General features: G+C 33.9%; 3 protein-coding genes across 3 annotated transcripts; 1 reads left to right on the top strand and 2 right to left on the bottom strand.

Moving 5' to 3' along the window:
• Positions 1-709: 709 nt before the first annotated feature.
• LOC125208324 (phosphatidate cytidylyltransferase 1-like) lies at positions 710-6,166 on the bottom strand. The gene is made up of 12 exons (XM_048107910.1): positions 6,009-6,166; positions 4,911-5,107; positions 3,778-4,028; positions 3,334-3,485; positions 2,890-3,031; positions 2,361-2,517; positions 2,015-2,062; positions 1,833-1,919; positions 1,507-1,635; positions 1,345-1,401; positions 1,067-1,150; positions 710-994 (listed from the first exon to the last, which is right to left on the bottom strand). The coding sequence occupies exons 2-12, from the start codon at positions 4,992-4,994 to the stop codon at positions 905-907; spliced, it is 1,281 nt and encodes a 426-aa protein (XP_047963867.1). The 5' UTR covers positions 4,995-5,107; positions 6,009-6,166; the 3' UTR covers positions 710-904.
• A 1,017-nt stretch (positions 6,167-7,183) lies between these two features.
• On the bottom strand, positions 7,184-12,121 carry LOC125208313 (protein SDA1 homolog). The gene is made up of 16 exons (XM_048107898.1): positions 11,668-12,121; positions 11,197-11,373; positions 10,990-11,114; positions 10,758-10,893; positions 10,374-10,523; positions 10,226-10,282; positions 10,038-10,133; positions 9,904-9,963; positions 9,714-9,788; positions 9,580-9,633; positions 9,379-9,480; positions 8,651-9,265; positions 8,429-8,527; positions 8,096-8,203; positions 7,707-7,877; positions 7,184-7,531 (listed from the first exon to the last, which is right to left on the bottom strand). Exons 1-15 carry the CDS (start codon positions 12,061-12,063, stop codon positions 7,728-7,730), a joined length of 2,400 nt encoding a protein of 799 aa, XP_047963855.1. The 5' UTR covers positions 12,064-12,121; the 3' UTR covers positions 7,184-7,531; positions 7,707-7,727.
• Positions 12,122-22,811: 10,690 nt separating this feature from the next.
• Positions 22,812-24,866, top strand: LOC125201596 (auxin-responsive protein IAA14-like). Its single transcript, XM_048099769.1, has 5 exons — positions 22,812-23,143; positions 23,238-23,443; positions 23,539-23,677; positions 23,794-23,855; positions 24,553-24,866. Exons 1-5 carry the CDS (start codon positions 22,917-22,919, stop codon positions 24,588-24,590), a joined length of 672 nt encoding a protein of 223 aa, XP_047955726.1. The 5' UTR covers positions 22,812-22,916; the 3' UTR covers positions 24,591-24,866.
• The last annotated feature ends 2,127 nt before the right edge of the window (positions 24,867-26,993 follow it).

Genomic DNA, 26,993 nt, shown 5'->3' on the forward strand with positions numbered 1-26,993 from the left:
GGATGTAATTAAATTCAAACTCTAAATTCAAACTCTAAATTCAAACTCTAAATATTGTACAAACTTCAAATTATGATCTGAATCGTTAGAAAATGTCAACAGATGACAAAATTTTATCAACAGAAAATGTCAATACAATGTCAACGGTTGATGCTATATTGAAAATATGTTGAAACTGTGTTAACATTTTCTGTTGATGTATTTTAATCATCTATTGATATTTTCTAACGGTCCAGATCATAGTTTGGAGTTTGTACAATATATAGGTCTGGATTTTATCACTACCCTGCATATATGATTGATTTTCCTAAGGCCGTCGATTCCTATTGAATAAATAATTTAAGTTTAGATAGTTTGGGATATAATTTGAATAAATAAGACAATTTGCTAGTAAATATAAAAAAATTAATAGTAGTAGTATTTTACTTTTTCACTCAAATAATCTAAATTTACAAATTTTATAATGAAATATGAGTAAAATGAATTAATCGACACTGTCAAAATGAGACTTGTAAAAGATCATTTTTGTGTACTATGTTAGGATGCTGTTTTATTAGTCTTGATTGTTAGTGGCAAAATTTGTGTACTATGTTAGGATGCTGTTTTATTAGTCTTGATTGTTAGTGGCAAAATGAGTGAATGGAATATACTCCTATTATCGAACACCAATCACATTTATTCTATCACAACATTGTTGAAACGTTAACAATTAGAAGGCATCGTAACTAATCAATCAACTATCAAAGTGCTATACAATACCAGCACCTAAATTCAACATTATCACAAAGTATATATAGAAATGAATAAAAAAACAAGACATGTACATGGCAACTGAGTTTCACAAAAAGAAGAATCAAAACTAGAACTAAAAACACATGGCTACCGAAAGCAACGGCTTGGAGATTTAGGATTCTCCGAACTGCTTCTCCATAATTATCTGCCCGAGTTTCGTGTACAGAGCTCTCTGCTCCTCAAACGTCAGGTTCATTAGAATCTACGACAGCAGTATAATTTACAGTCGTAAGAAAATATTCGCATATCTTTGCAGACGATTACGGGTACATACCTGGTCCATGATCATCTCGATTGACAGGCTTTGTGGTACGATGAACGATTGGTGGTATATGTATGCAAAGACGGCCATCACCATCTGCACATTGGTCAGTGTTAATAAGCAGAAAATCGCAAGTAGATCAAGAAAGACGTAGTTGTTACGAAATTTGTTCCGAGCATTGAAAGAAAATGTAAGAAACTGTTCAGACCAACTCAAACATCATACAGAACAGGTTTCGCCTTCCAAGTATTAAGTTGCAGTTCAAAAATCACAAACTTTTTCGAACCCACCTGGCAATCCATTCTGTCTGTGATACCACCATGTCCAGGAATGCTATCTCCAAAATCCTGGTACAAACCAGAAAATCACAAAAGAGCATGTACAGCATCAGATTCCAACAAAAGAAGACTAACTGTGACAGAACTTGGATTGGTGAAGAATGATTTCCGAACCTTGATCTTGAAAGCCCGTTTAAAGCCACTGGCGAAAAAGCCTCCAAAAGGTGCTATAATTGATGCAAAAAGACCAAGACATAATGCATGCCACTGCACAGGTAAAATAGAAATCTCTCTCCATGGAAACTGCAATAAGTGTATTGTAGCTCATAATTAGACAACTTTAAACTGGAAAATCACCAGCTGGAGTACAAAGATGATAAAAATTCGGCAAGCAGATCAAAGGATAAAATTAATACAGTATTAAACAATAATTATCTTCATAAAAGTAAATATATTAGATGATGCAAGCTTGAAGCTAAAATGATAGCTTAAGCGCTTACCCATTCAGGAAACCACTGTGGCACAGTATAATATTCAGGCTTAAACAATGAACCAGGATCACATTCTAGCCAACCAGTCGACAAATCCTATAAAATTCAAAGAGATAGTTTGAGTGCTCCACCGGACATAATCCTATAAAATTCAAAGAGATAGTCGACAACTAAGAAATTGCCACGGTTACCTTTCTTGGGCATGTTAACCACTGAAAGCGACCCATTACATTTGCCAGCTGTAGAAAAAAAATGAGAAATAAATTTATCATCAAAACTTATAGAACTAAGCCGCCTGTCATTAAAGCTAGATTATCCATAATTGTGCTTTATTTAGTTTAAATAAGAATTTACTAGAAGATACAAAAGAAACGATTGAATAAGCAGTTTATCACCATTCATGAAGACTTGGGAAATGTGAAATGATATATTGATCTGAAGAAACAAAATAGACATTGATAGCAAACCAAAAAACCTTTGCCAAAAATTATGTGTCCATTGCTGTGGTTTTTATTGATAAATGGATGGCTAACTCACCACAAAGGCAGAGATCATAGTAGCAAAAGACGCTCCAATAAAGCCTTCCCATGTTTTCTTTGGTGAGAGCTTGATCAAAGGAGTTCTCCCGAAGAAGAATCCAAAAATATAAGCAGCAATGTCATTGATGACAATAAGTGATGCTGGAAGAAGGAACCTGAAATTGTCGTCAATTTTGCTTTAGCTCGTTTGTACTAGTTCAAATTTTATAGTATAATACAGTCAGCAAGCACCATTTCATTTCTTAGTAAATGATATGTGAATCAGGTGATAAGTGTATGGTGTAGGCACTAGTTTCACTGAAAGAGAAGTTGAAGTCATCAAGATACATAAAGAAAACAATAAAAGGAATCAAAGTAGTATGTTTATCGAGAAGTTTAATAGTCCGTCACTTATTCTTCTAAGTAATTTGTTGTTAACTCGACCAGAGTTGCAATTGTATTAAAGTAATATTACAAGACCACAATTATTTCGGAGATATGAAATGGAAGCAAATTTACAATAAACAGGAAAAATAAAGTCGTCTTACCAGAATATTCCTTCAAAAATATTAGCCACTGTAAATGCTGATTGTGTAAACACCACAATCAAAATCATGTGTGTCCAAGCATATTGGCTAAATTGATACTTGTACATCTTCTTTTTCAATGTAAGGATAAACCACATAAAACCTGAACAGACAAAAAAGAGGTTATACTCAGTTTCTTGTTCAAATATGTATAGGACATCTTACTCCACCTAAAAGATAATATACATACAAGCACGTATACTGGAGGCCATACAAATCATAAAGTGTGGAGTACATCATCAGTCCATCACACAAAAAAGCTTAAATATAGAGCATGAAGGGGAATCCATGAACAGGCATACAACAAACTGAAAAGGGAAAATTAATAATTAGATACAGCCTAGCCTACTGATGCATACAAAAACAATAACAGAAGAAAAATGCAGTATCAACTAATATACCAACCTGCGATATACAAGAAATAACAGGTCACCATATGATATTTTATAAGTCTGCCCACCAGCTTATACAAGAATTTGTCCATAGTCACAGTATTGACAAGTCTTTGACTGAGAATACGACCGTATACGAAAAGCATGACTGTGAAGAAGAAGTGCCTGAAGGTATGAAGTGACGTCATGTAAGGCAAAGATAGAGACAACAAGAAAACAAAGAGAGAGAAAAATAAGGAGGTCAGGATTAATGAGACCAAAGAAGCTCAGTCAGTCAGTCCAAAGTTATGGTGTTGATGCCACCGTGTAATAACTATGGAAGCAGCATTATAAACTCTAAGCATATTAACAAGATGGAACAAGCTCAGCATTCAGGAATCATGAAATCTGAAGTCCATAAAAGAGAATGCCAATAACATAAATATGGGAGAGTTGGCAAAAAGGCTACAGTACTCACCAATTTAAGAGCCTAAAACCAGGGAGTTGCCGGTCTTCATGTGCCTTCCTAAGCAAATTGAACAGCTCCTTAGCCATAAATATTTGAATAACCACTACCATACCCCATATATAAAGGTGACCCAAGTATATTATCGAGACAAATCCTCCAATCATCCAGACAGTTGAATATGTCCGGATTAACATTGACTTATACTTGTTACGGTCATTTAAAAGTAAACGATCGCCGTTTGTTTCAACTTCTGGAGCGACCTGGAGTTGTAATATAAAAGGCAATTAAGACACTTTTTAAAACAGTTCCAAATCAATTAGTAGAAGTCAAAGCTAAAATAGCGTAAGGATATATTCAGATTACGCAAGCGAAGTAAAATAAATGCAATATGAATGCAATGCACAGTTTTTCTATGAGTTATTAGTTACTTAACTCTTTATTGCTACAGTTTATTCCTCTAAGGAACTTTCTTAAGAAGCAAGCAGGGGGGAACTGGGCACTTGATCTCAACATACATGCAGTGATTGACACTGCTAGTACACAAATACTAGAGGCAATTTAAGTGCTTGAACATAGGTTCTTCTCACATGAAGAAGTAGGCAGTAGATTGGTTTTCTTAATAAACACTGCATTGAGATGGAAAGTGAACTTTATAAAAAAATTATGGATATTATAAGAGTAAGCAGCATCACATTATATCTAAAAAGAAGGCCATGTTCAGTCATATCTCTGATTCTCCAAAGGAACATTTCAGCATTCTGCTATGCCAAACATTACAAACTATATTCATTAATTTCATTTGAACTCTCTTTTCACTAGAAATCCAAATGCATCACTAGGTTGGATAATATATTTGCAATCCTATATAATCATTCCACATTCATAAGCAATCATTTCAATGGCCGCATCTAAGATATATTTATTCATTTTCTTATTACAAATTTAAATTATAGCGAATCAAACATAAAATATTAAAAAAACATAATTTCATTTTCAAACCTATTACTACGAGATTTGAAATTCACTGATCCAAAGATACCTTCATTCTCAAACAAAAACTAATACAACCTCACATATTCAGCTGGAAATACCAAATATCAGATATCGACATTGAAAACATAACAAAACAAACCCTGACGAACCTCAGTTGAGCCTTTCCGCCGACGTAACCTTGCAGTAGGTCCACTAGGTGTTGATGGGCCACCAGAACCATTATCCCTGTCCATTGTTTCTATGTATAGCCACTACAAATATATTCCGTTTAGAATCACAAGTCTTAAGAACTGAGAGCTAGCATTGGGAATTCGGAATGTTAACTCCCACTTGAATCTCCAAGTAGCTGGAATAACCAAAATAAAGTCCTCATCATTGCACAATCAATATCAACCCAAAAGTCCCGAAGTTTCTCAACAGATTAAGGAAAATAATACATAAATTTCACCTCAGTGATTATGTTTAATCCCTTAATCAGCAACAAAAACTACTTTACTTTAAATATTTTTAGGATACATAATTTTATCTTGCTAGCCGCTCATCAATAAAATCCGAAAATTCTAAAGCCAAAACAAACAATACGTGGAGAGTTCCCCAAAATACATCTATCATATTTCTGCTAGCACATCTTCTATCTACAATTCTCCAATCTTACAATCATGACATATTCTCCAAAGCAATCTCCCCAGAATGTCCAAACTCCAAAGTAAACGAAGCATAGTGTGCAAACTTCTCCAATCACTCGTCCCAATTCTAAACCTCCCAGTCCTATTTACACAACCAAAATAGACAGAAGCACACTTCTATAACAAACACTCTCATACTAAACACATTTCAACAGCCAGAAACAGAATTCCGGATTATTATACACCAATAACAAGGTAGAAGCTCCTGCAATAAATGCACCACCAAAACATTTCAAAACCTTTTTGAAACTTAACATATCTTCATCATGCCTCGACATGTTTCATACAATCGCAGAATTCAATCATTCAAATTGCCAGAAACACGACAGATATGTACATATACAGCGAAGCATAAATTAAAACTGGCAAATGACAAATCTTCGCGAATTAAACCAAATTCATTTGAAAAAAAAATAGAATAATGGCGAGGAACATATGCATAACTTCACAACAAGTATCTAAAAGGATTCAGCAACAACTACGCTGCACTACTACGATAGAAATGGACGCATAATTGCATAAGAAAAACTAGCAGCAGAGAAGAGGGAAGAGAAGACAAACCTGAGCAATTACAAGGCGTCTCGTTAACTGAGCAGAAACAAGGAGATTCAATAGCAAGGGAGATCTGACCTTCGCCTCTCTCTCTCTCTCTCTCTCTCTCTCTCTCTAGAGGGAAAAGGAGAAGTCCAACAGAGTGGGGGAAGTAAGTGCGTGAGGATTGGTGGGATTCTTTCGCTTAAGATATTTGGGGCTGAAAATGTAATTATATCTAATTAAAAGGGGTTTATGTATAGTTTGTGGGAACTTCGTTCAATAGATCGGGGGTGCAAATCATCACCGAACAAATGAAGAGATTCTCATAATAAAAAGTTTTATGACCATAAATACACATCATAAAAAGTTTTATTATAGCGCAATGGTTTATAATTGTTGTAAAATAAAAAGTATTAATTCAAGTATATAAGATTATTAATGTTATATAGAAGATAAAATTACTATGCACTTGTAGTTAATTTGCTGGTGAAAAAAAAGTAGAGTGTTGTGGGCATTTAAATTCAAATAAATGCATGATTAGGGTTCATTAAGACTATTTACAAATGTAACTTTATAGACGTATAATTAGGCCACGAGGAATTTTCGGCTATTTACTAAGCCTATAGTTATAAAATATTTGAAGTGGTTGAGATCATTAATTATTTAAATTAATTTACTACTACTATCTTTTTATTACTGATCTCGAGACTGTGTACTATTTATGCACTAGTTAGATATGTTATTAAGGGTTTAATAAGCCTATGTATGTAGATTTAATTTGAGTCTCTCCCTATGTACAAATTTTCTTTTGCATACAAGTCCCACTTATTTAGTGAAATTAAAGTTTTCACCACACAATTTTATACACACTACATGGGATCCTCACGACCAAATTATACTTTTGGAATCTAGGAAAGTTGGCTGATTAGGAAAAGTTAAGATAAAAGATTATGCTGATTTGAGCATCTATTCTTGTTAATTATTTATTCAAAATGTAGAACTTACTAGTAGTACTACATTTTCTGGATTTGATTGAATTGTAACAAGTGTCGAATCATGCATAATAAAATACTATGATTACTTGTTAGTATCACTTAACTTTATTCTGCACTCAATCAAATATTCTTATGGGTCTATTGCAATTGAACAACTAATTTTCTGATTTTTTACTCAATTTTGAAAACTTGCTAATAAAGACCAAATTGTCATAAAACACTTTTTCAGTATTGAAACACTTGCAAATATTCATACACCACTTTCTGATTCCAAAACAACCCACTTATATAATTTAAAATGAACAATAAAATCATTACTCTAAAGCTCGAAATTCAATCCTAAAAACACTCAACAGAGCTAACAAAACTTTGAAGCCTTCATCTTGATTCGGAAGGCAAGTTAGATATTCAACTTATGTAGCTGCTCCCACTGTGTGGACTTCATGCTCTTCCATGAAGAAGAAAGATGGTTTCAAGCCAAAATTCTATGATCTTGACTTTTCGTTTTTCCTGGCCAAAATTCGTCCGGCACAGTAGCAATGCAACACACAAGTCCTAAAAGAAATTACGAAAAAAAGAATTTAATTAGATCATCAATGAGGGTTGTGAGAGGAGTGGATTTGTGTGCTGTGCACGACACTCGTCTCCAGATATTCTCTAGATGAATTGATAAACATTGGGTACGCTATGACTTGGATTTGGAAGAAGATGTAATGCATAAAAGACGAACCAAGATTACCAAGACCACAGATCATTTCCATGCTTTCCTTCCACGGAATTGTTTATCCGAATGTTTTTGTTTAGTCTTCTTTTGTTGGCGAGTTCTTGATATCCTGGCTTTTCTTGCGGCATCAGGCATGATCTTTTTGTGCTCCTTTTCCCGATTGCTTAAACCACCAGTCTGTCCAACAACGATACGTATAAAAACACTAGACCTACTTATAATCATAAAAGCAATGCAATATTGCGACCTTATTATTCACATAAATCAATCGAGACAGAGACTAATTCTGCCCTACAAGAGTAAAAATAGAGATAGTTGCGAATCTTGCTTACGAATGTGGAAACAAAAGGTCTCTCTAATAATAAAGTTCTTATAGCATAGGTAACATAACATACCTTTTTCTTCTTTAGAGAGCTGCGGGCTTGATATTTCCCTCTGTCTTCCCTTCCTTCTCTGATCAATGCCAATTTTTGTTCCTTCGTTAACTTCCTCTTTATGTTTGCCTGATGCACATAAGCAAATGCATTAGATTTTTACTAACTAAAATAAGAGAAGACTAACTAAGAATTGATAAGGAAACAAGAATATAAAGCTCCAACTTGAATACAGTAAATGAACCGTGTCATTTTTCGTCAGTTTCTCCTTGTATTTATCAGGGTACTTGAAACCAATATAATGTTGCGTGTAATTGATATGGGGTAAGGAAACTACTAAATAGGAGAGCTCACCTCGAGTGTTGCAGCATCTACTCTCTTGAGGCTAAGTTGGTCTGAGGTAGGAAGCTTGAATCCATGTTGTGTCAAAGCAGTCCTTGCATCCTTCTTAGCCTATTATCAAAGCCAGTGACATGTTACATTCATATAGAAACACACGACCCTTTGCGATACTAGCCAAGAAAAAAAGTGGTCAATGGCCAACGCGTCCTTCATTCAGGAGTAAAAAGCACAAACCTTCAGCTCTCTGATTCTTTGGAAGTCCTCGTTAGAAAGAATTCCATCATTTGAGGATGAAGCGACGTTCTCAGTAGTTCCTGCTAATTTCTTTAAAGCACGAAGACTATTATTGGCAGCATTCAACTGGCCCTCAAAATCAGAGAACTTCCGCTTCTTCTGTTTCAGTTTATTGCTATCAACATCGGCATCCTTCCCACTACTATTATTGATTTCCAGTAAATCATCATCTTCACTCTCTTCATCACCACTAGCACCGTCAACACTGTAATCAATATCATCTCCATCAGAGACTTCATCATCATCGCCACTATCATCACTGCCATCATCCAATTCATCATCAGAGCCAATGGAGCCCCCACCATCACTTTCGCCTATTCCATCCTCTTCAACAAGATCAACAGAATCATCTCCTTGACCATCATCCCCATCAATGTCCTCATCAGGACTATCATCCCCATCAATGTCCTCATCACTATTCCCTTGATCTTCTTCTTCCAATAGCTCAACACCTGGGATATTGCTCTCAACATGCACTTCACCAAATGCCTTAGGTTTAGCTTTAAGTCCAGTGGGCCTCCCTCTATCCTTCTTGACTAACAATGATGGGCAAACCTACGAACCAAGATTTCAGATTCTATGAAATAAATATCTAAACAACACAATTTCCAAAAAAGGTGCTTACTTGAGTAAAGACAATCACAAGGGGTGGAGGGCTAGATATGTACCTCTCTAAATAGTGTAAGAAGTGATCGAGCGGAAGCAGAAACTGCTTTCTCATGTGACTTCCTATATAAGACAAGGTCTTGGAGCAGTTCTTCAGTCATTAACTGGAAATAGGAGCAAAATGCACAGTCAGTCTCTGGCTCTCTGCAACTGAGAAGAAAAAAGCAGGTCAGTAACATACTTCAAAACTATTCTGAACTTACCAAAGGCATGCGAAGACATATTTCGCGAACTACATTCAGCCCGACAGTGATGGCCTGGAAAAAGGAGAGATGAAATTTTAAGATACTCAAGATACAATGAATTAGATGTTCCTCTTAATAAAGCACAATGGTACCTCAGGTCGTGATCGATCATGTACAAATTGGTTTACTATTTGCTTAAACAATGGTTCAACTGCATCTGGTGGTACCTAGTTGAAAGAATCCAAAATTTATCAATGAGAACACTATCCAGTAACTAAGATAAGCTCATGAGGAATCATGAACAGAAATCACATAAATTTGGGTAATAAAACTTGAAGTTACCATTTCGTGGCAGGCTTGAACAGCTGCTGCAAGTAGAGTTGTAACATCTCGTTGATGTGGCTACAGTGAATACAAGCGGGCTTGGTTAATATCAGGATGAATACCCTCCTCATGTTAGTAATGGATAAGCATACCTGGACGTATTTTTGAAGATACGAATAGAAGTTCAACAAGATCAGGTGGTGAAGGCCAACAGTTCGTGCAATTACTTTAAGCATCATCATTTTAACCTATGAGAAGACAAACAAAATATTTACCACATCATTAAAGCATATATATTCCAGCCATCGCCCCATCATGTTAAAGTATATAAATGAAGTACCTCAAACCTTTCTTGGGTGCTAGACTGCAGTCGAGAAAATAGCTTCTCAGAAAAACCCTGTGGACAAAATTTGATGAGAGCCTGTCTCCCCCAGCGCCTTTAAAGAATGATAATATTAGAGAAGAAACAGTGAAATTATTAAGCAAACCTGTGCATCTATCAAATGGTTTAGTGGTGAGGAGTGGTTTGTGTTACTATTCTCGGATGATAAACGCTGCTGCTTCTTCATACTTCGTGCAACACGCTCCAGTTTTGCCTTCTTCTTCTTTTTGCTTGCTTTTGTGCCTTTATGGTTTGCCTAAATTGGTCAAAGTAATACATAAACATTTGGTATGCATACAGAAATAGGAAATGGAACATATCAAGAATGTCCCAAAACAATTAATGCTTGAAAAGTTGATAAAAGAAATTGAAGGAGAACATAGCTCAAGTTTATATAAATGTATTACTAAGCTATTATGCTATTGTCGCAGTCAGTTTATATAATCATTTGAAGCAAAAGCCCACAACGAGTTAAAAGAATGAAACACACCTTGTACATAGCTTCTTTATTCAGTACTACTTGAGGCTGTGGGGTTGCTTGGTCATCTTCGCTGTCAGAATCATCACTATCACCATCTTCAATCTTCTCAAAATCAAGAAGAAACGACAAGGCAGAAATCATGATCCTGCAGGGTTAAATTATATATATAGAGACAATCAGACATCAGCCAGATAGCCAGAACTAATAAAGCAGCAGAAAAAAATAACTGTACAGCTACAACCTTGTCGACGGATGAAAACATGCCGTACATATAGCATTTGCTGTCCTATCATCACACCAAACTTTCCTCCGATGGAGATCACACAGGGTAATTAGCGCTCGCTTAGCTATTGCTTCGTCCTCTTGCTGATTTCCACAAAAATCATTAACATCACACTTCAAAAACTTTAAAAACAAAGGTGAGAAACAAATCATGTAAACACTATACCTGCAGCATTCTGAACAAAATGTTCTGGAGTGCCTTATTCTTCGGATCGTTCTTATGTTTCTGATTCATGCGCCTAATGCTTTGAATAACGTGGGAAAATGCTAGTTTTTGTAACGCTTTGTCCCCCAGTGTCTGGAGCACCATGAATACTTCTAGTGTCTCAACAATATCTATGATCTGGAATACAACACAAGCAACACATATGAATACATCTAGTGTTCATTCTACCTAGGAATACACACTTAGTTGAAACATTGATCATAACAACATATCCAGTTAAACTTAACTACACTCCATGATTAAAAAAACACATTTCTATGCCACCATATTTCATTTTACTTTTTGCAAAATTATGGCCAAATAGCGTGGAAAATAGCACAATACTGCATTTATATTTTACTCCTAAATCCTGATAATATCAATTAATTGACAATACCGAGAAATAATCCATTAAACGGAGAAAAGAGTTACCTTTCTATTGACCAAAAGTATCAAGGCTTGCGTCACTTGCACCCGCAGACCCGAGAGCAGGCTCTTGGCCGAGGATTCCAGCAATTGAACCAATTCAGTCGGGAATTGGGCCAATTCCTTGGGGTAAAACGGCGTAACATGGGCCAAAAACATTGCCCTGTCGCCTAAGTCCTTGGCGACGGTGGTATCGGCGGAGATTCCACTAATAGAGGTGTAATTCAAGGCGGCTTGCTGCTGAAATAGGTCGAGGGACGATTTAAATTGATCGTAAACAAGCGAAAGCTCCGAGCTGTATCCTTCGGGATCGACTTTCATTATGGATTGCAGGGATGTGAGGTTCAGCTTTACTGAGGTCCGTCCCGACGCCGATATCTCATTGGCCGGTAGCGCCGCCATGGCCGAGAAGTTGAAGTGCGGAAGAAGCGGCGGTGAGGGTTCAGGGTTCTGTTTTTGTTTGCTATTTTTGTTTTTTATTTACTGCTGTTTTTACATTTGATTAATTAATGGGCCGTGTACTAACAAAATTGGCTGGGCTCATTATTTGATTTAATTTGTTAGGTCTACGTCGTTTCCTTGTGATGGGCCATGATCCTATTTTTGGGCTTATTTATCTTACGCACCCTGTAAAGGGTTCAGGCTTTAATGTCCTTTGTCCTCAACGATTATATTACGTTGTTTCATCTTGATTGTTAGTACTATTATTAGATGAATTCTCATTTTCTTCATGGGATCCATGAATATTTAATAGTTATATGTGAAATATGTGAATGGATTATAATATCAATGGATGAAAAATAAAGGAATTGTAATGAAATTTAAGATAAAATGAGAAAAGTTATAAATATTATAGATGGACTTGTGGCCTTGACGATTGTCGGCCATGGTCCACAGTCCGCGTTGCTCCTTTGCAACGGATGTTCCTTGGTCGCGCCTAGGTCCGACCCATTTCTTGTAGGCGTTGTGAGCATAGAAAAGGATAAGTTCCACTAGAATTTTTTTTTCTAACGTAACACTATCTAACATTTATAAGTGAATAATAACTTAAGTATTTTATAATATATTAGCACCTAGTACATACCTCGGTTCGATTTCCGGTTGGTGTAGTTTTGAGCCCATCTTTTCTTTTGCTATTCTTTTTTAAGTCCATTTTCCTATAAGTAGAAATTCTCCAATTTAGGATATGGACCTCACAATCCATTAATAGTAATTTGACCATTTATTCTCTTCCTATCTACTTAACCCATTTTTTTCTTCATCTCACATTCTCTCCTACTTTACCAATTTTGCATTAAATCTCGTGTCGTTTCCAAAGTTCCTACTTTTAGGATCGGAGAGAGTATTAATTTTTGATGTTATGTTTAGCATATTGTAAAGATTTTCAATTAATTTGGCAATATTATTTATTTATTTGAGTCTCTTGGATATCACGGTTAGTCCTCAAATAACCAAGTATCGAAAGTTGCAAATATATTAATGAGTTTTGATTCCAGTTTTTAAATTTGAGCTACTCCCCCATTTCATTTATAGTTTTCTGTCGATGAAAAATAATTATTTGAAGAACAATAAAGTTGACCCAATTTGAGTTAATAATTGATATGGTACCCAAAAACCGCGTTTGGATGCTGAAAAATAAGAGGTGGTGAGGCCCATTTTTTCATTTCTCATAGTGCACAAAATAAACAAATTGTTATACAATGTTATAAATAAATTTTAATTAAGAAGATTAATAAGATAATCGAAAGCAATAAGTGGGATGATTAGTCCCTACCACGGGGGATCCATTGTCCCAACTTCAACCAACATATGGAATAATTATTATTGTGCCCCAAGATTCTCATATATTGCAGGTGTGGGTGCCCACAACATAATTAATTAATTAATTAATTAATTAAGCTAGCACAAAATAAATTTAGGGTAATCATTTTATTAGCTTAATCTAATTTTTATTGCTCAATTAATGTAAGATGTCCCCTCAAAATAAGTAGTCTAATCAAAATAAATACACTAGATCTGGATTAGTTGACTATTAAAGTTTATTTTTCTGCTGGTTTTTCCTTCTTTTTTGACTCTTTGTATAAGTAAATATAATTAAGTTCGTGTCCAAGTAAAACATACTATACATTTTGAAATCCTAATGAGTGAATTTGTATAATTTCGGTTAAGGTTCTCTGCTATACACTTCTTTAATTAGTTATGTAAATGTTGTATAAGATTGCTAGTACTGTATTAATATATGAAAAATGAATTTTATATAAAAAACACTCAACTTGGAAATTCTAAAACAAGTAAGACTGCCGCAAAATATTCAAAATCACCACCAAAGTTGAGCAAAATATTGCAAAATCAAAGCCCAAATTAATTAGAACAGAACCAAACAAACCGACCCCAAAGTCAATAAAAATGTAGCATGGTATATTCTGTTTTATTTTGTAATTCTATAAAAAGTAGTAGTACTACTAATATTTTCCATCCATGCTTAAACATCAAGCTATTTTCGCTTTTCTGTGCGCTATATCTTCTCTACATTATTCTGTCTCTTATTTTACTCTCCCCCCACTTTAACTATTTAATATCATTTTATCATAACGAGTGCAGAAAATGAAATGCATCTATTACTCTGGAACGGAGGGAGTACTGCAACTACAATGATTACAAGTTGGCCGAACTTCGAAGGGTCGTAAAGCGTAATCAATCCAAAATTAATACTGTGAGTACATTGTTGCAAGTCTAATAATATCTATTTTATCTTCAAATTTAATACAACACGTATATATCATTTCCAGAGGAACACCGAAATCTATGCTAAAATTTTTTTTTTTTTTAGTAATTACTAAGGGTATCCTACTAATCCTGGTATTGATTGGTAGATACCTCAGTAGGAGGGCCAAGTTGACCCAAGAATTTAAAGCTACTCAATATCCAAAGGCATGGATCGATCTCTTGACCATTTAGTTAAGGATGGACGAGTCTCATACCACTCGATCACACCCATTAGATTAAAATTTTTATTTTATTAATGTAGTAGTACTAGTATTTTTTTTCTAATGCAAATATGAATTATGCATAACAAGAAACTTTTAAAATTTATACTACTAATACTTTACATTCATAAATTTAAATACTTTGTTTTCTAAGTTCTAGGCTTTGAGCTAGATTAGTTTAAATTTTTTAAGTAATTTCTTAAATTAAATCTATATACTCCTCCGTCCCAATTTAAGTGAACCATTTTTTTTGGGACGGGGAGTATGATATATTGAAAGTGACTTAATTAATGGAGTTTATAAATAATAAAATTTTGTGAATAATACTAATTATAAGAAGAAATAGCATTGCATGGTGGACAAATCTAATAAATTGGAACTTTATAATAAATTTGAGATAAATAAACAAAATATGATAAGAATACAATTAAGTCATTTTTTCATATAATTACAAGATAAATGAGTTATCTAATGTTATGGACTTAATGTCAGACATTGGTTACGAGAGCAACATGGTGTGAGATTTATAAACTAAATGTGTTATCTCTTCTGATATATTAGTCTTTTGTGAAGAGTTCTCCTATTTGGCATGTAACATTTACCTCACCAAACTGTCCCAAAATACATAGATCTAACGAGATGGAACATAGCAAAACAAATTAATCCTAGCACAATAAATAATCATAATAAATCACATTTATGATCATATAACGTATGCAAAACAATTTTCGAAATTTCACAATAAAAACTAAACCTTTTTGGACGTCACCACATTAACAATTAAATACAACTCTACTCAAACACTTTATTTCATACGTAAATAAATTATATACAAGACTCCAAGAGTAAACTCAAGTACGAGTCACTCTCTCGTTGCCTTTTATTGCAAAATAAATGAGTGATACATATACTGAATATGTTGAATTCTCCAAAATTAAAAGCTTTACAAAAACCCAATATTGTAGTGTTATGTGATTTTGACAAGACCTAGTTCCAAGAACAAACAACAACCATAATAATAATAATAATATAAAATAATAACAATTGTAATAATATTATGTAGAGATGTTTATCTTTTTGGGAGGTCTTTGTGGGGATAATATTATTGAGGATAGGAAAATGTGGATGGGAAGGATTTATATGATGGGGTAGTATCATATTTATTGGGAGAGTAGAAGAATAGGGATTTTGGGGTTTTCTTTGTGGGGGGATAGTGATGGGGCAAGGGCACAGCTAGGGTTAGGGATGTTTCCTTCTCTTGAGGATGTGACCTGTCCCAAAGTAATCACCATGCTAATAAAGCTTTAGAATGAATGATGATTATGATTGATGCTCATGTGCCATCTAGTCGTCTTGAAAGGTCTTCGTACTGTCTTGGTTTTTGGGTGTGGTTTGTAATTGTGTGGAAGAGGCTTATCTCGTTGAACTCTTGCTTACTATCTATCTTTTATAGTTTGAGCGTTTTCTATTATATCGGAACAAGTCCTCCTACTTTGATTTTTTTATTTCAATAGGCGTTTATACATTTTTTTACGGTATGGTTCATTCTAGTTATGTATAGTAAGTCAGATAATTGGATCATTTTAATGGATTTATCACATCTATTTATAACAGTTAAGTTAATTATATTCTATATCAACAAATATTACTCCCTTCGTTTATTTATAGTTGAGTCATTTTTCCATTTCGAGAAGTTTCTTCATAGTTAAGTCATTTCCATATATGGTAACTTTTTTTTCTTTCTTAATTTACCGAGTAGCCGGTGGCTGGCCTTCTAGTCATGCATCACACTTCCCCGAGTGAGAATGTGAGTGATACGAGGATGCGAGATCTTCACAAATCAAATACCTTCACTATTTTCTAACTTTTATTTGTACGTGATTTATAGCTTGGCTGAGGAGAGCAACCAATTCATTCATGGAAATATGGTGTGGAGAAGCGTTGCCCTAGCACGTGCACAACTTCTTATTTGGTTCGTATAACAAAGCAGATCAAATACTAAAGATTGACTACGCAAATTCAAGGTCATTTCCGGATGCAAGTTATTCAATACTCTTTTGCAGTATTTGATATGTAAAACTTGGAAATAGTAAAAAAGTACTTCAATTGATATTAATCCATAGTAGGCAGACCTCAAATTATATTTTCAAAGTTCATGGACCTAAAATGATACTTTGGCAAAGTTCATGGACCTAAAAAGATGTTCCCTCAATCAATATTAATAAATTCTCGTCAATTCAGATTTATTCAAAGCCCCAATTCCGATTTATATAAATAAAAGAAGGAAGGAATAACAAATAGCCAAGAATTATGCTATCAATTCCTCAGTAACTGATTGATATCAATTGCCTTCTCGACAGGACAATCTTGTCCTTGAGGTTGGTTGGTATCGAGTCCTCCCTGAAGAATTAATATCGTGATCCACCATTGTGGATCACAAACGTCCCTAAACAGACCATCATCATGAGAAATGTTGAGACATTTAATCACAAACGAAAGAAATATTACTCCCTCTGTCTATAAAAAATAGTGACAATTGTGATGGCGTGGATTTTAATAAGAAATTTGATAAATTAAGAGGGAAGTAGAATAATTAGGTAGAGTAAGAGAGCAGTGTAGATCACCTACCCCTTTTCCTCCACCATCTTCTATTCCACCCCTCACAAACATAAAATATGATGGTGGACCCATTATTCATGTTTGTGTGGAGTGGAGTAGGAAATGGTGGAGGAAAAAGTGTAGGTGATCTACACTGGTAAGAGAGATAGAGAGAAAAAGTAGATAAAGTATGGAAGAAATTAAAGAAGAAAATGTGGATAAAGTATGAGAGAAAAACTTTCTATTTAGAAACAGGACTATTTTTTGTGGGTATCCCAAAATGGCAAAATGAGATTATTTTTTGTGGATGGAGTAAGTATTTTGTAACGAAGTGTGAGTGAAATGAATTAGTGAAATATGAGATTTATTTATTAAAAATAGTAAATATGAAATGTGATATTTATAATGGTAAATTTTTCTAAAATGACTGTATAAGACATGCATTTGATGGTGGACGAATGAACTACGATCAAATAAACCTCTCTGACTTGCTTTGGACTTGTAAGGGATTATATTTTCGTTTATTACATATTCCCATTTTTAATTTTATGTAACAGATTTTGTCGGAACCTTATTGGACTCATGCTTAATGCTTTTTTTTTTATAGTTTTGTCTTTAAAAAAGACTATAGCTAGTCATATTATGTTTTACCTAATTACACATTACAAAATATAATTTCCTTTCACATTCACATTCAAATATCGACATACTACGTGAAACAAATTAACACGAAAGATATAAAAGTGAATTACATATATTCCACTAGTTTTTGCCGGTCTATTTTCAGCATCCTCATATTTTCTGTGTTTTTATTAACTCGGAAACTTTGATGACTTGATTCAAGTATTGTATTCACCATTTTTATCTAAAAGCAAACTATATTTATACATGTGTATATATGAATTCAATTTTTCTTGACCCAATGACAATTACTCCCTCCGTCCACGAATAGGAGTCTCATTTTTATTCGGCGCAGATTTTAAGAAATGTTAGGAAAAGTTAGTGGAAGAAAGTTAGTGGAATATGGGTCCCACTTGTATATATTAGTTTTAAATGATATGTGAGTGGAATGAGTTAGTGGAATGTGTGGTCTTTTTACTATTTATGGTAATTATGAACCGGGACTCCTATTCGTGGACAGACAAAATGAAAAAACGGGACACCTATTTGTGAACGGAGGGAGTAATAATCTATATGCAGTGGGTCCTCATATGTAATAGACACTACATATTCCCTAATAATATTTTAATTTGATTGAATTATTGCATGTTCAATTTTTATGTCATGCATGAAATCATACCTCTCTTTATTAGAGAGAGAGAGGAGAGGTGTCAAACAATCCGTGCAATTAAGGCAATGAATGATTTCTTCATGTGTGCATAGGCACAATGGCTGGTGGGCAGCTTCCTCGAAGAATCTTTTTTTTTCTTACAAAAACACACACATACACACATGTGTTTGTCTATGTGTAGATATATGTGTATGTATTTTAGTATTTGTGTAATTAATAGAGCAAAAATGCAGAGTGATTGCTTGAGTTGCTGTGATATGTTCCCTCCAGCATCTTACCGACCCCATTAATATGGTGGGGCGGAGAAGATGAATTCAGCCTTATTCCATCTTCAATTTCATATTGCTTTCACACTCATCCACATTTCATTTCAAATTTATGTCTTCATTTCTTGAAAACCTATTTTAAATCAAATCAAATTTCCTATTACTGTAATGAAATTAGGAGGAGTACTATACATTTTCATCACCATTGATTCAAGGCTATCTATGGATTTATAATATCTGGATGTACCATGCCATTTTTTCTCTTAATGTTAGATGTACGTGACTCCAGGGAAATTATTATAGATATTAGTAACGTGAGGTGTGATCAATTGCTAACTTTCTTTAGTTGTTAACTCTGTTAACTAATCAATGTAGTGTATTAAAAATGTCAACACATAATTTTGTTGACATTTCAATATATTGTGTTGACGTTAGGCCATCTCCAACCATTTACGCCAAACTCAAACTCATTTTTGAGTATATGTCACACCAAAAAGTAGTTTTACCCAAACTATTTACACCATCTTTAAGTTTACACCATTTTTGAGTATTTGCCTAACAAAATTTTGGTGTAAACACCATATTTGGTGTTATTCTATTGAAAAACCCGAAAATGGGTTTGAGTTTATTGCATGGTTGGAGAAATTATCTACACCAAAAATGAGTTTTGGTGTATGGTTGGAGATGGTCAGTTGACATTTTAATGTCATCGTGTTGACATTTCTAATACACTGCGTTGATGAGTTAACAGAGTTAGCAACTTAAAAAGTCAGCAATATAACACACAACATGCGCACGGCCCAGCGTGCACGTACCACATGTGCATGCCGAGATGGTGCGTGCCGCTTCACGGGACCAACAAATGCTTTATTATTTTCTATTTTCATTCAATAATTATAAAAACATTATACACAAAAACAAAATACTATTCTACTATATAGTAGAAATGTTCCATTCTCTCTTATTCATTTAGGTTCGGATACCAACACCCTTACTTATTCTGGGGGAATAACTAAGTTGACACGAATTTCTTAGTTGCATATACTCTTCTCCAGGATTAAATGTTTCCTTTTAATTTGACACTAATTTTATTGTATAAAAATAGTATAAAAATTTAGTGAAATATGATTCCTATTTTTATATATTTATTTAAAAAAAATATTAATAAAATAATTTAGTGGAATTTGTGGTTTATTTATTAAAAAATAAAAACGGAGATATTTAATGGTGAAAATTCTAACGTGGGAATATGAGTATTTAATAGCGGACACAATGAGTATAATATTTTTCATATATAAACATGTTTTTTTTTTGTTTGGGTATGGAGCAATAACATTTGTGCCATGCACACTCACCTCTACTATATAGGAGAAACAGTGATATTAGTCAACACAATACAATATCCAGATCACACATCTAGCTACGTACTATAAGCTCAATTAATTAACTTTGAACAGTTTCAAGATCATTAAATCATAATTCACTCTTACCCAAACTGCACACCAAGAAATTAGAATGGACTTAACTAAGCATGCCAATTAAACTCTTTAATTAATTAATTTGTAACATGATTACGCAACAAAAATTGTGGCTTTAGCAATAGTTCAATCCTAGACAATTTATAATGCTACTAATCCTTGCCTAATATCAAAACTACAATATCTTCATTTAGCCATAACAAGCACACTCACAAATTCTGACTTTTCACTAGTTTTGCTATTTTTAATCAACCAACATAGACAAGTTATTCCTATTACCTAATTTTCTAGGTTAGTGCGCTAATACCAAAAGAGTGTCTAACACACACATGATGGTTTTAAAGCATATAGACTTATATAGTTAGTACGTTATTAATTGGTAAGCATATTAAACTATACGTACATATAATACCAAACTATACAATTATGAATTAACCATGTTTCGACATTACATTTGGAACCATATATACGCCATGTATTTAATATTAGGCCATCTCGTATATTTGGTTCGGTTTACATCATCGCATGTGTATGTACACGTAGAAAAAATATCCTGAAATCATCGCACACGCTCCTCAAAACTACGTCGTTTTGATATATTTTCATCTGCTAGTTCAACTTTAATTTTGACCCTTTAAGTTTTGGTTTGACGACTAGAATCTTAAAGTTCATGATTTTCAGAACAAGCTTTAAATTTGCGGGAAATAATAAGATTTTGGCCGAAGTTTGTAGTGTAAATTCCATTTTCACTAATATTAATATTCAAAATGATTCTTTCTGATACATTCATTTGCCACTTCAATTTTCTGAGTTAGCAACGTCAGTTTTGATTCTGTTGAATCCTAGATCGTGGGAGATTAGCTACAAGGTCAAAGTTCATGATTTTTCGACAAAGTTAGAAATTCATGAGAAATACCACAATTTTATCTAAGTTTATAATTTTAGAGACCATTTGCTCTTAATTTTACTGTTTTTATGGTAATATTTTATATAAACATATATTAAATCTTAAATATTACTATAAATAAATAACTTGACTTTATGGAGTACTATAATTTTAATACATTGAGACACAATCCACATTAGAGGTCCTAAGACGTACGATATTTCACAACTTTAATTTACTGGTAAAAAAATTTACAATATGAAGAAACTTAACAGATATCGAAAAAAAATCATATTTTTATGAATTAATTTTCTGTAAATGCATAAAGTATATACCAAAATTCTAGTTCTTTGGTAGTCGGTTTCTCGTTATAACTTATTGATAGAAATCCATGGTTCCATCCTAAAACCAATTGGTGATAGGAGGAGGGCCCATGAGACTTATATACTAGTTTCAGTTTTCTCTACCGATGTGGGACAGTTATATGTTATATTTTTAGTTCAATTGCCAACACCCTCCCTCAAACCCTTCAAGGTGAACCTTGGAGGGGTTGGACTTTTTTCTAATCGGTTGGACGAGTGGCCCAATTTTTTTTCCGATCGGTTGGACCACTGGCCCAAATTTTAAGCCCAGATATACTGCTGGATCAGTCATTTTTTTCGGTTTCGGCCCAGATATACTGCTGGGTCAGTTAAGTTTGACCCACAGTCGGCGACCCGCTCTGATACCATGATAGAAATCCATGGGTTCCATCCTAAAACCAATTGGTGATAGGAGGAGCGCCCATAAGACTTATATACTAGTTTCAGTTTTCTCTTGACACCGATGTGGGACAGTTATATGCTATATTTTTAGTTCAATTGCCAACCCTTAACATACTCACATAAACTTTTGTATTTAAACACTTAACATACTCACATAACATACTCACATAACATACTCACATAAACTTTTGTATTTAAAAATTGGAAAAATACCGGTTTTGAACAGTAAGAAACATGGACACCACATATTATGTCTTAAACTATTTTATTTCGGGTCAAAACAAGAACCGCTTGTCGCACCCGTCACGGTCCCAATTTTTCGTGGAGCCGGAACTACCTGTTCAAAACCAGAATCGGCGGTTTCTCGTCCGACCACAACAGTTGAGATATTTACAATCCTAAGTGATGTTCGGATATGTAGTTGTGGACTCAATTTACCATCGTTACATACACCATATGTATATTTATAATAAATTCATATTATATCATATAGTAAAGTCATATAAAATAATAGAAGAGGATCTGGCGACTCGCATGATTAATTGGAGGAGAAGGTCGATGATTGTTCTTTTCTGGACCACATCCATTAATTGTTCCCCTAATCATGCCATTCCCCCATTTTATTTGTTTTCTTTCAATTTTTATATACTAAATAAACCCTCCACTTGTCCCATTAATTAACAAATCACATACATTATTAATCCTTCACACTACTATATTCAAAAAATTATAAGCCAAAAATATAACTTTAATTATTTTAGTAACATGCTCTTGATCCTAGAAGATCAATTTAGTAATCGAGAGTCCACGTGTCGGCAGCCGATCCGTGGAGACTAATGCACGCATTATGGTATATATGTACCGCAAAGTCACACACATTGCACCCATTTTGCCATCGATTTTATCACACACACTTTTCTCCGCACATTCATCGAAAAAGCGCAGCGAAAGCGAATTAATCATCATCGGCGACGGCGACGGATCCATGGAAGTAGGCTTGAATTTCAAGGAAACTGAGCTGTGCCTCGGTCTCCCCGGCGGCGGAGGCGACATCGGCAAGACGAGCGGGAAGAGAGGCTTCGCCGAGACGGTTGATCTGAAACTGAATCTGCTTCACTCCGACGACTCAGATCTGAAGGATAACGTCGAGAATTCGGCATCCGGAGTGGGGGAAGCGGTTCCGATTAAGGATCCGGTGAAGCCTCCGGCGAAGTAAGCTGATTTTCGAAGAAATTGCGAGAAACGCGGTTTGGTAGAGAGATTTTTCTGGAAATTGAATGTGAGATTTTGATTTTTGTGAATCTAGGGCGCAGGTGGTGGGATGGCCACCGGTGCGGTCGTTCCGGAAGAACGTGATGGCGAAGCAGAAGAGCGAGGAGACGGCGGCGGCGGCGTTCGTGAAGGTGTCCATGGACGGAGCGCCGTACCTCCGGAAGGTGGATCTGAGAATGTATCAGAGCTACAAAGAGCTCTCTGATGCGCTGGCGAAGATGTTTAGCTCCTTCACCATGGGTACGTACGCTCAATTTTTGAAAATGAAAACATAAATTAAAATCAATTTGAATGATTATTTTATTATCTAAATAATGTTTATGTGTTGAATTCAGTTGGTAAGTATGGGAGCCAAGGAATGATAGATTTCATGAATGAGGGGAAATTAATGGATCTGTTGAACAGTTCTGAGTATGTTCCCAGCTATGAGGATAAGGATGGGGACTGGATGCTCGTGGGGGATGTTCCATGGGAGTAAGATCTTCATCAACTTTTTTTTTTTTTTTTTTTAAATAAAATTATTTTCTCTACTGAATATGTAGCTGAATTATGGAGATGTTAAGGGGAAACTCATTGGATTAAATTTGCAGGATGTTTGTTGAGTCTTGCAAGCGCCTCCGCATTATGAAGGGATCCGAAGCCATTGGACTTGGTATGTGTCTCCATCCAACCTACCTTTGCTTTCTTCAAATGTTTATCATGAAAACAAAAAACTAGGGTTTGTTTGAAGAGAGATAAATATTAGGTGAGTTTAACTCATGAAATATCATTAATTTTACAAATTACATAAAAATCAAGATCTAATTTGATGTTTTATTAATTTATTTTAAATTTAATAATAATACGAATTGAAATTTGTAGAATTATATTATAGTCAAGATAAATGTATAAAACAAAACAAATAATACTGACATAGGTTAAACGAAAGTGGTGGTCACAGATTATGCTTTATGTAACATAATATTAGTGTCTTCATATATCAAAAATTTTATTTAAGAAATAGTTTAAGAAGAGTTTTTTAAATTATTATGTCTATTTTTTAATTTTTTTATTACATGCATTTTAGCCTTTCTTTTTACTCTTTTAATGCATGCATAAAAAGTTTGTATTGTAGTCATCTTAATTAGCACATGAATCTGGTTGGCACCTATATGCCTATATATTCACAAAAATAGATTTATCATTTTCTTTACGAAGAATAGGCATGAAACTTTAACGTTTTTTCGTGATATTTTTAACTAATCAATATCAAATATTGCAAAAAATAGGTGGTTTTATTTATGACGAATTTAATTTTTGAAAAAATGAAACAATTACTAATAGTTTCTTTTTGTTATTTATGAATTTAGCACCAAGAGCTGTGGAGAAATGCAAGAGCAGGTGCTGAAGCATCTTGTAATGATCATCACTTAATTTTACTATTTGTGCGACTTGGTTTGATCCAACAAAAAACTTGTTTTTCTCTACGCCCAGTATTTGTTTTTCTTGTAATCCCTCTTCTTTTTTTGTCATGTTTCGATTTTATTTCTGGGTTTTTTCGTGACTGTGTCTGTATTTTGTTATAGTATATATAGATATTGAAACAAGAATCATATGTATTGGACAAGAACGCAAAATACACTCATCTGTGTCTGGCTTTGTTATTGTGCTATTATTATAATCACTACTTGACTTAATTACATTATTGCCTTGCTTAATAATTACAACCTTGATTTTGTTGCTACATCTTTGCTGTCACACTTGTGTTTATGTCTTCCTCTTCCACTTATATAATGCCATGTTTATTATTTCACCAGATTCTCCATATCTTGGCATTTATTTTTTTAATTTATTGATTATTGCAAATCACTGTTTATTGAATATTATAGTCCCCCAACTAGGGGTCTGGAGGGAACAAGGCCATGTGCATGTTCATGGGACTATTCCTTTCATTACCAATACTTAATTATTTACACACATTGAATACCTTTTCAATTTTTAAATTGAATTTCTTTTTCTTGGAATTTAATTTATTTGTCTAGATGGTAAATGTTGGTCAACTTTGATGTGATGGAAATTTCTTAAAATACACAGCAATGGTGGTTGGGAGCATATGCATATGTTCCCAGCTGGAATATTTTTTTAGTAAGTTTTCAGCTTAATTAATTTCTTTTTATGATTGAACTGAGGTCAATGGCATTTGAATTAGTATTTTGTTTCAATGATGAAGTCATCTGAGTCTGGATTTCTTGTCAATGGATTTTAAAATTTTAATTAACTTTTTCTGGTCAATGCATTTGATTAGTACTACTGCATGAATTATTTTCTGGTCAATGCAATTAATTACTGCTACATAAATTATCGTGTTATGCGATTAGTATTATGGGTTACATGTAACCATAAGACCTAGGTATAGTGTAGTAATAATGTATATTATAAAAATATATGCTCTAAAAAATAATTTGATTATATAGTAGTAGGGGTGCGTTAAAATGACAACACCTCTTAAAGTAACACCATATCATCATTCCTAGCCAATCATTTGTACACGTGGACGAATAATCAGCTGCCATGTGACAATCACAAAAAGTGCTCAAGGGTAAAATTCTCGGCCAGCAATATCCACCACGCTTTACAACAATATTTTCTCGGCCAACAATATCCAATGCGCTAGACAACAATCTATAGATTGTTGTGTAGCGTTTATAGTACTATTGTTGTGTAGCGTTTATAATATTGTTGGATACGTGGTATCACAGTGTCACTTTAACCTTTAGTAGTAACATGTACTCCATATTTTAGCTATAATTTATACATATAGGTCTCGTATATCATGACAACGAATTATAATTATTTTTATTTGAATTTCGTCAAGTTATGTGATTTAATTATTTTTTGTCAGAGTAGGGAAATTGATATTCGAATTGTCGAACACACAATATGACTTGAACATGCACAAAAGATTTTGAGCCCTCCATATTTTTAATGTGTTACAAAATGCTCAAGTAAAAAGGATGGTGATCGAGCAACATATCCAAAACAAAACTCAAATTTAATTCAGAGAATTGAGTAAGAAGATAGGAACTTACCCAAATAAGTTAAACAACTCATGTGATAGAAAGATAATGTTTTAAATGAACAAGTATTTTTTGCATTTCAATTCAAATTTTCAACAATATAGTAGCAATTTAGAATATAAATAGTAAGTACTAAGAAGCGATGAAATAAGTGAATAGACAAAAATCAAACGCTCTATCCAAAATTACTATAGAAGAAAAAGCAACTCGCGAATATATAAAAAAAATAAATGAACATATATCTTGGCAATATCTGCAAATTAACCTCATATGCAAACCTCATCATTAAAAAGTGACCTTGAAAGCTTTAACATGAAAGCAAAGTTTTTGAACACAACACATCACAAACCCTTTTCAAAATATCATGAATGTTTTATCATGAGTCGCCCCACTCTCGAAAGAATCAGTTTAGATATATCAGTTGGACAATTTAGTGTGCCAATGTGTATTTTTTTATTATATATTATTTCAATTAATTACTTTGTGAATTTGCGCGTGTAGTTAAGATCTTGTGATCATGATTAAGAAATCGGAAAAAGATGAGTTTTGAATATTTAAATATGACTTCCACCCATCATCTTTTCCCCTCATAATATCATTTAGATGCAACGAACTTCAAAAGTAATCATGGTTTCAAAGTTCAAGTAGGAGACACTTTAAGGCTAACTAGTTGTGTAGTTGAAAGTCATAACTATTTATTTTATTTATTGAGGAAAATCTAGAAATATCTATTT

This window comes from Salvia hispanica, chromosome 1 (assembly GCF_023119035.1).
Source record: "Salvia hispanica cultivar TCC Black 2014 chromosome 1, UniMelb_Shisp_WGS_1.0, whole genome shotgun sequence".
NCBI lineage: Eukaryota > Viridiplantae > Streptophyta > Magnoliopsida > Lamiales > Lamiaceae > Salvia > Salvia hispanica.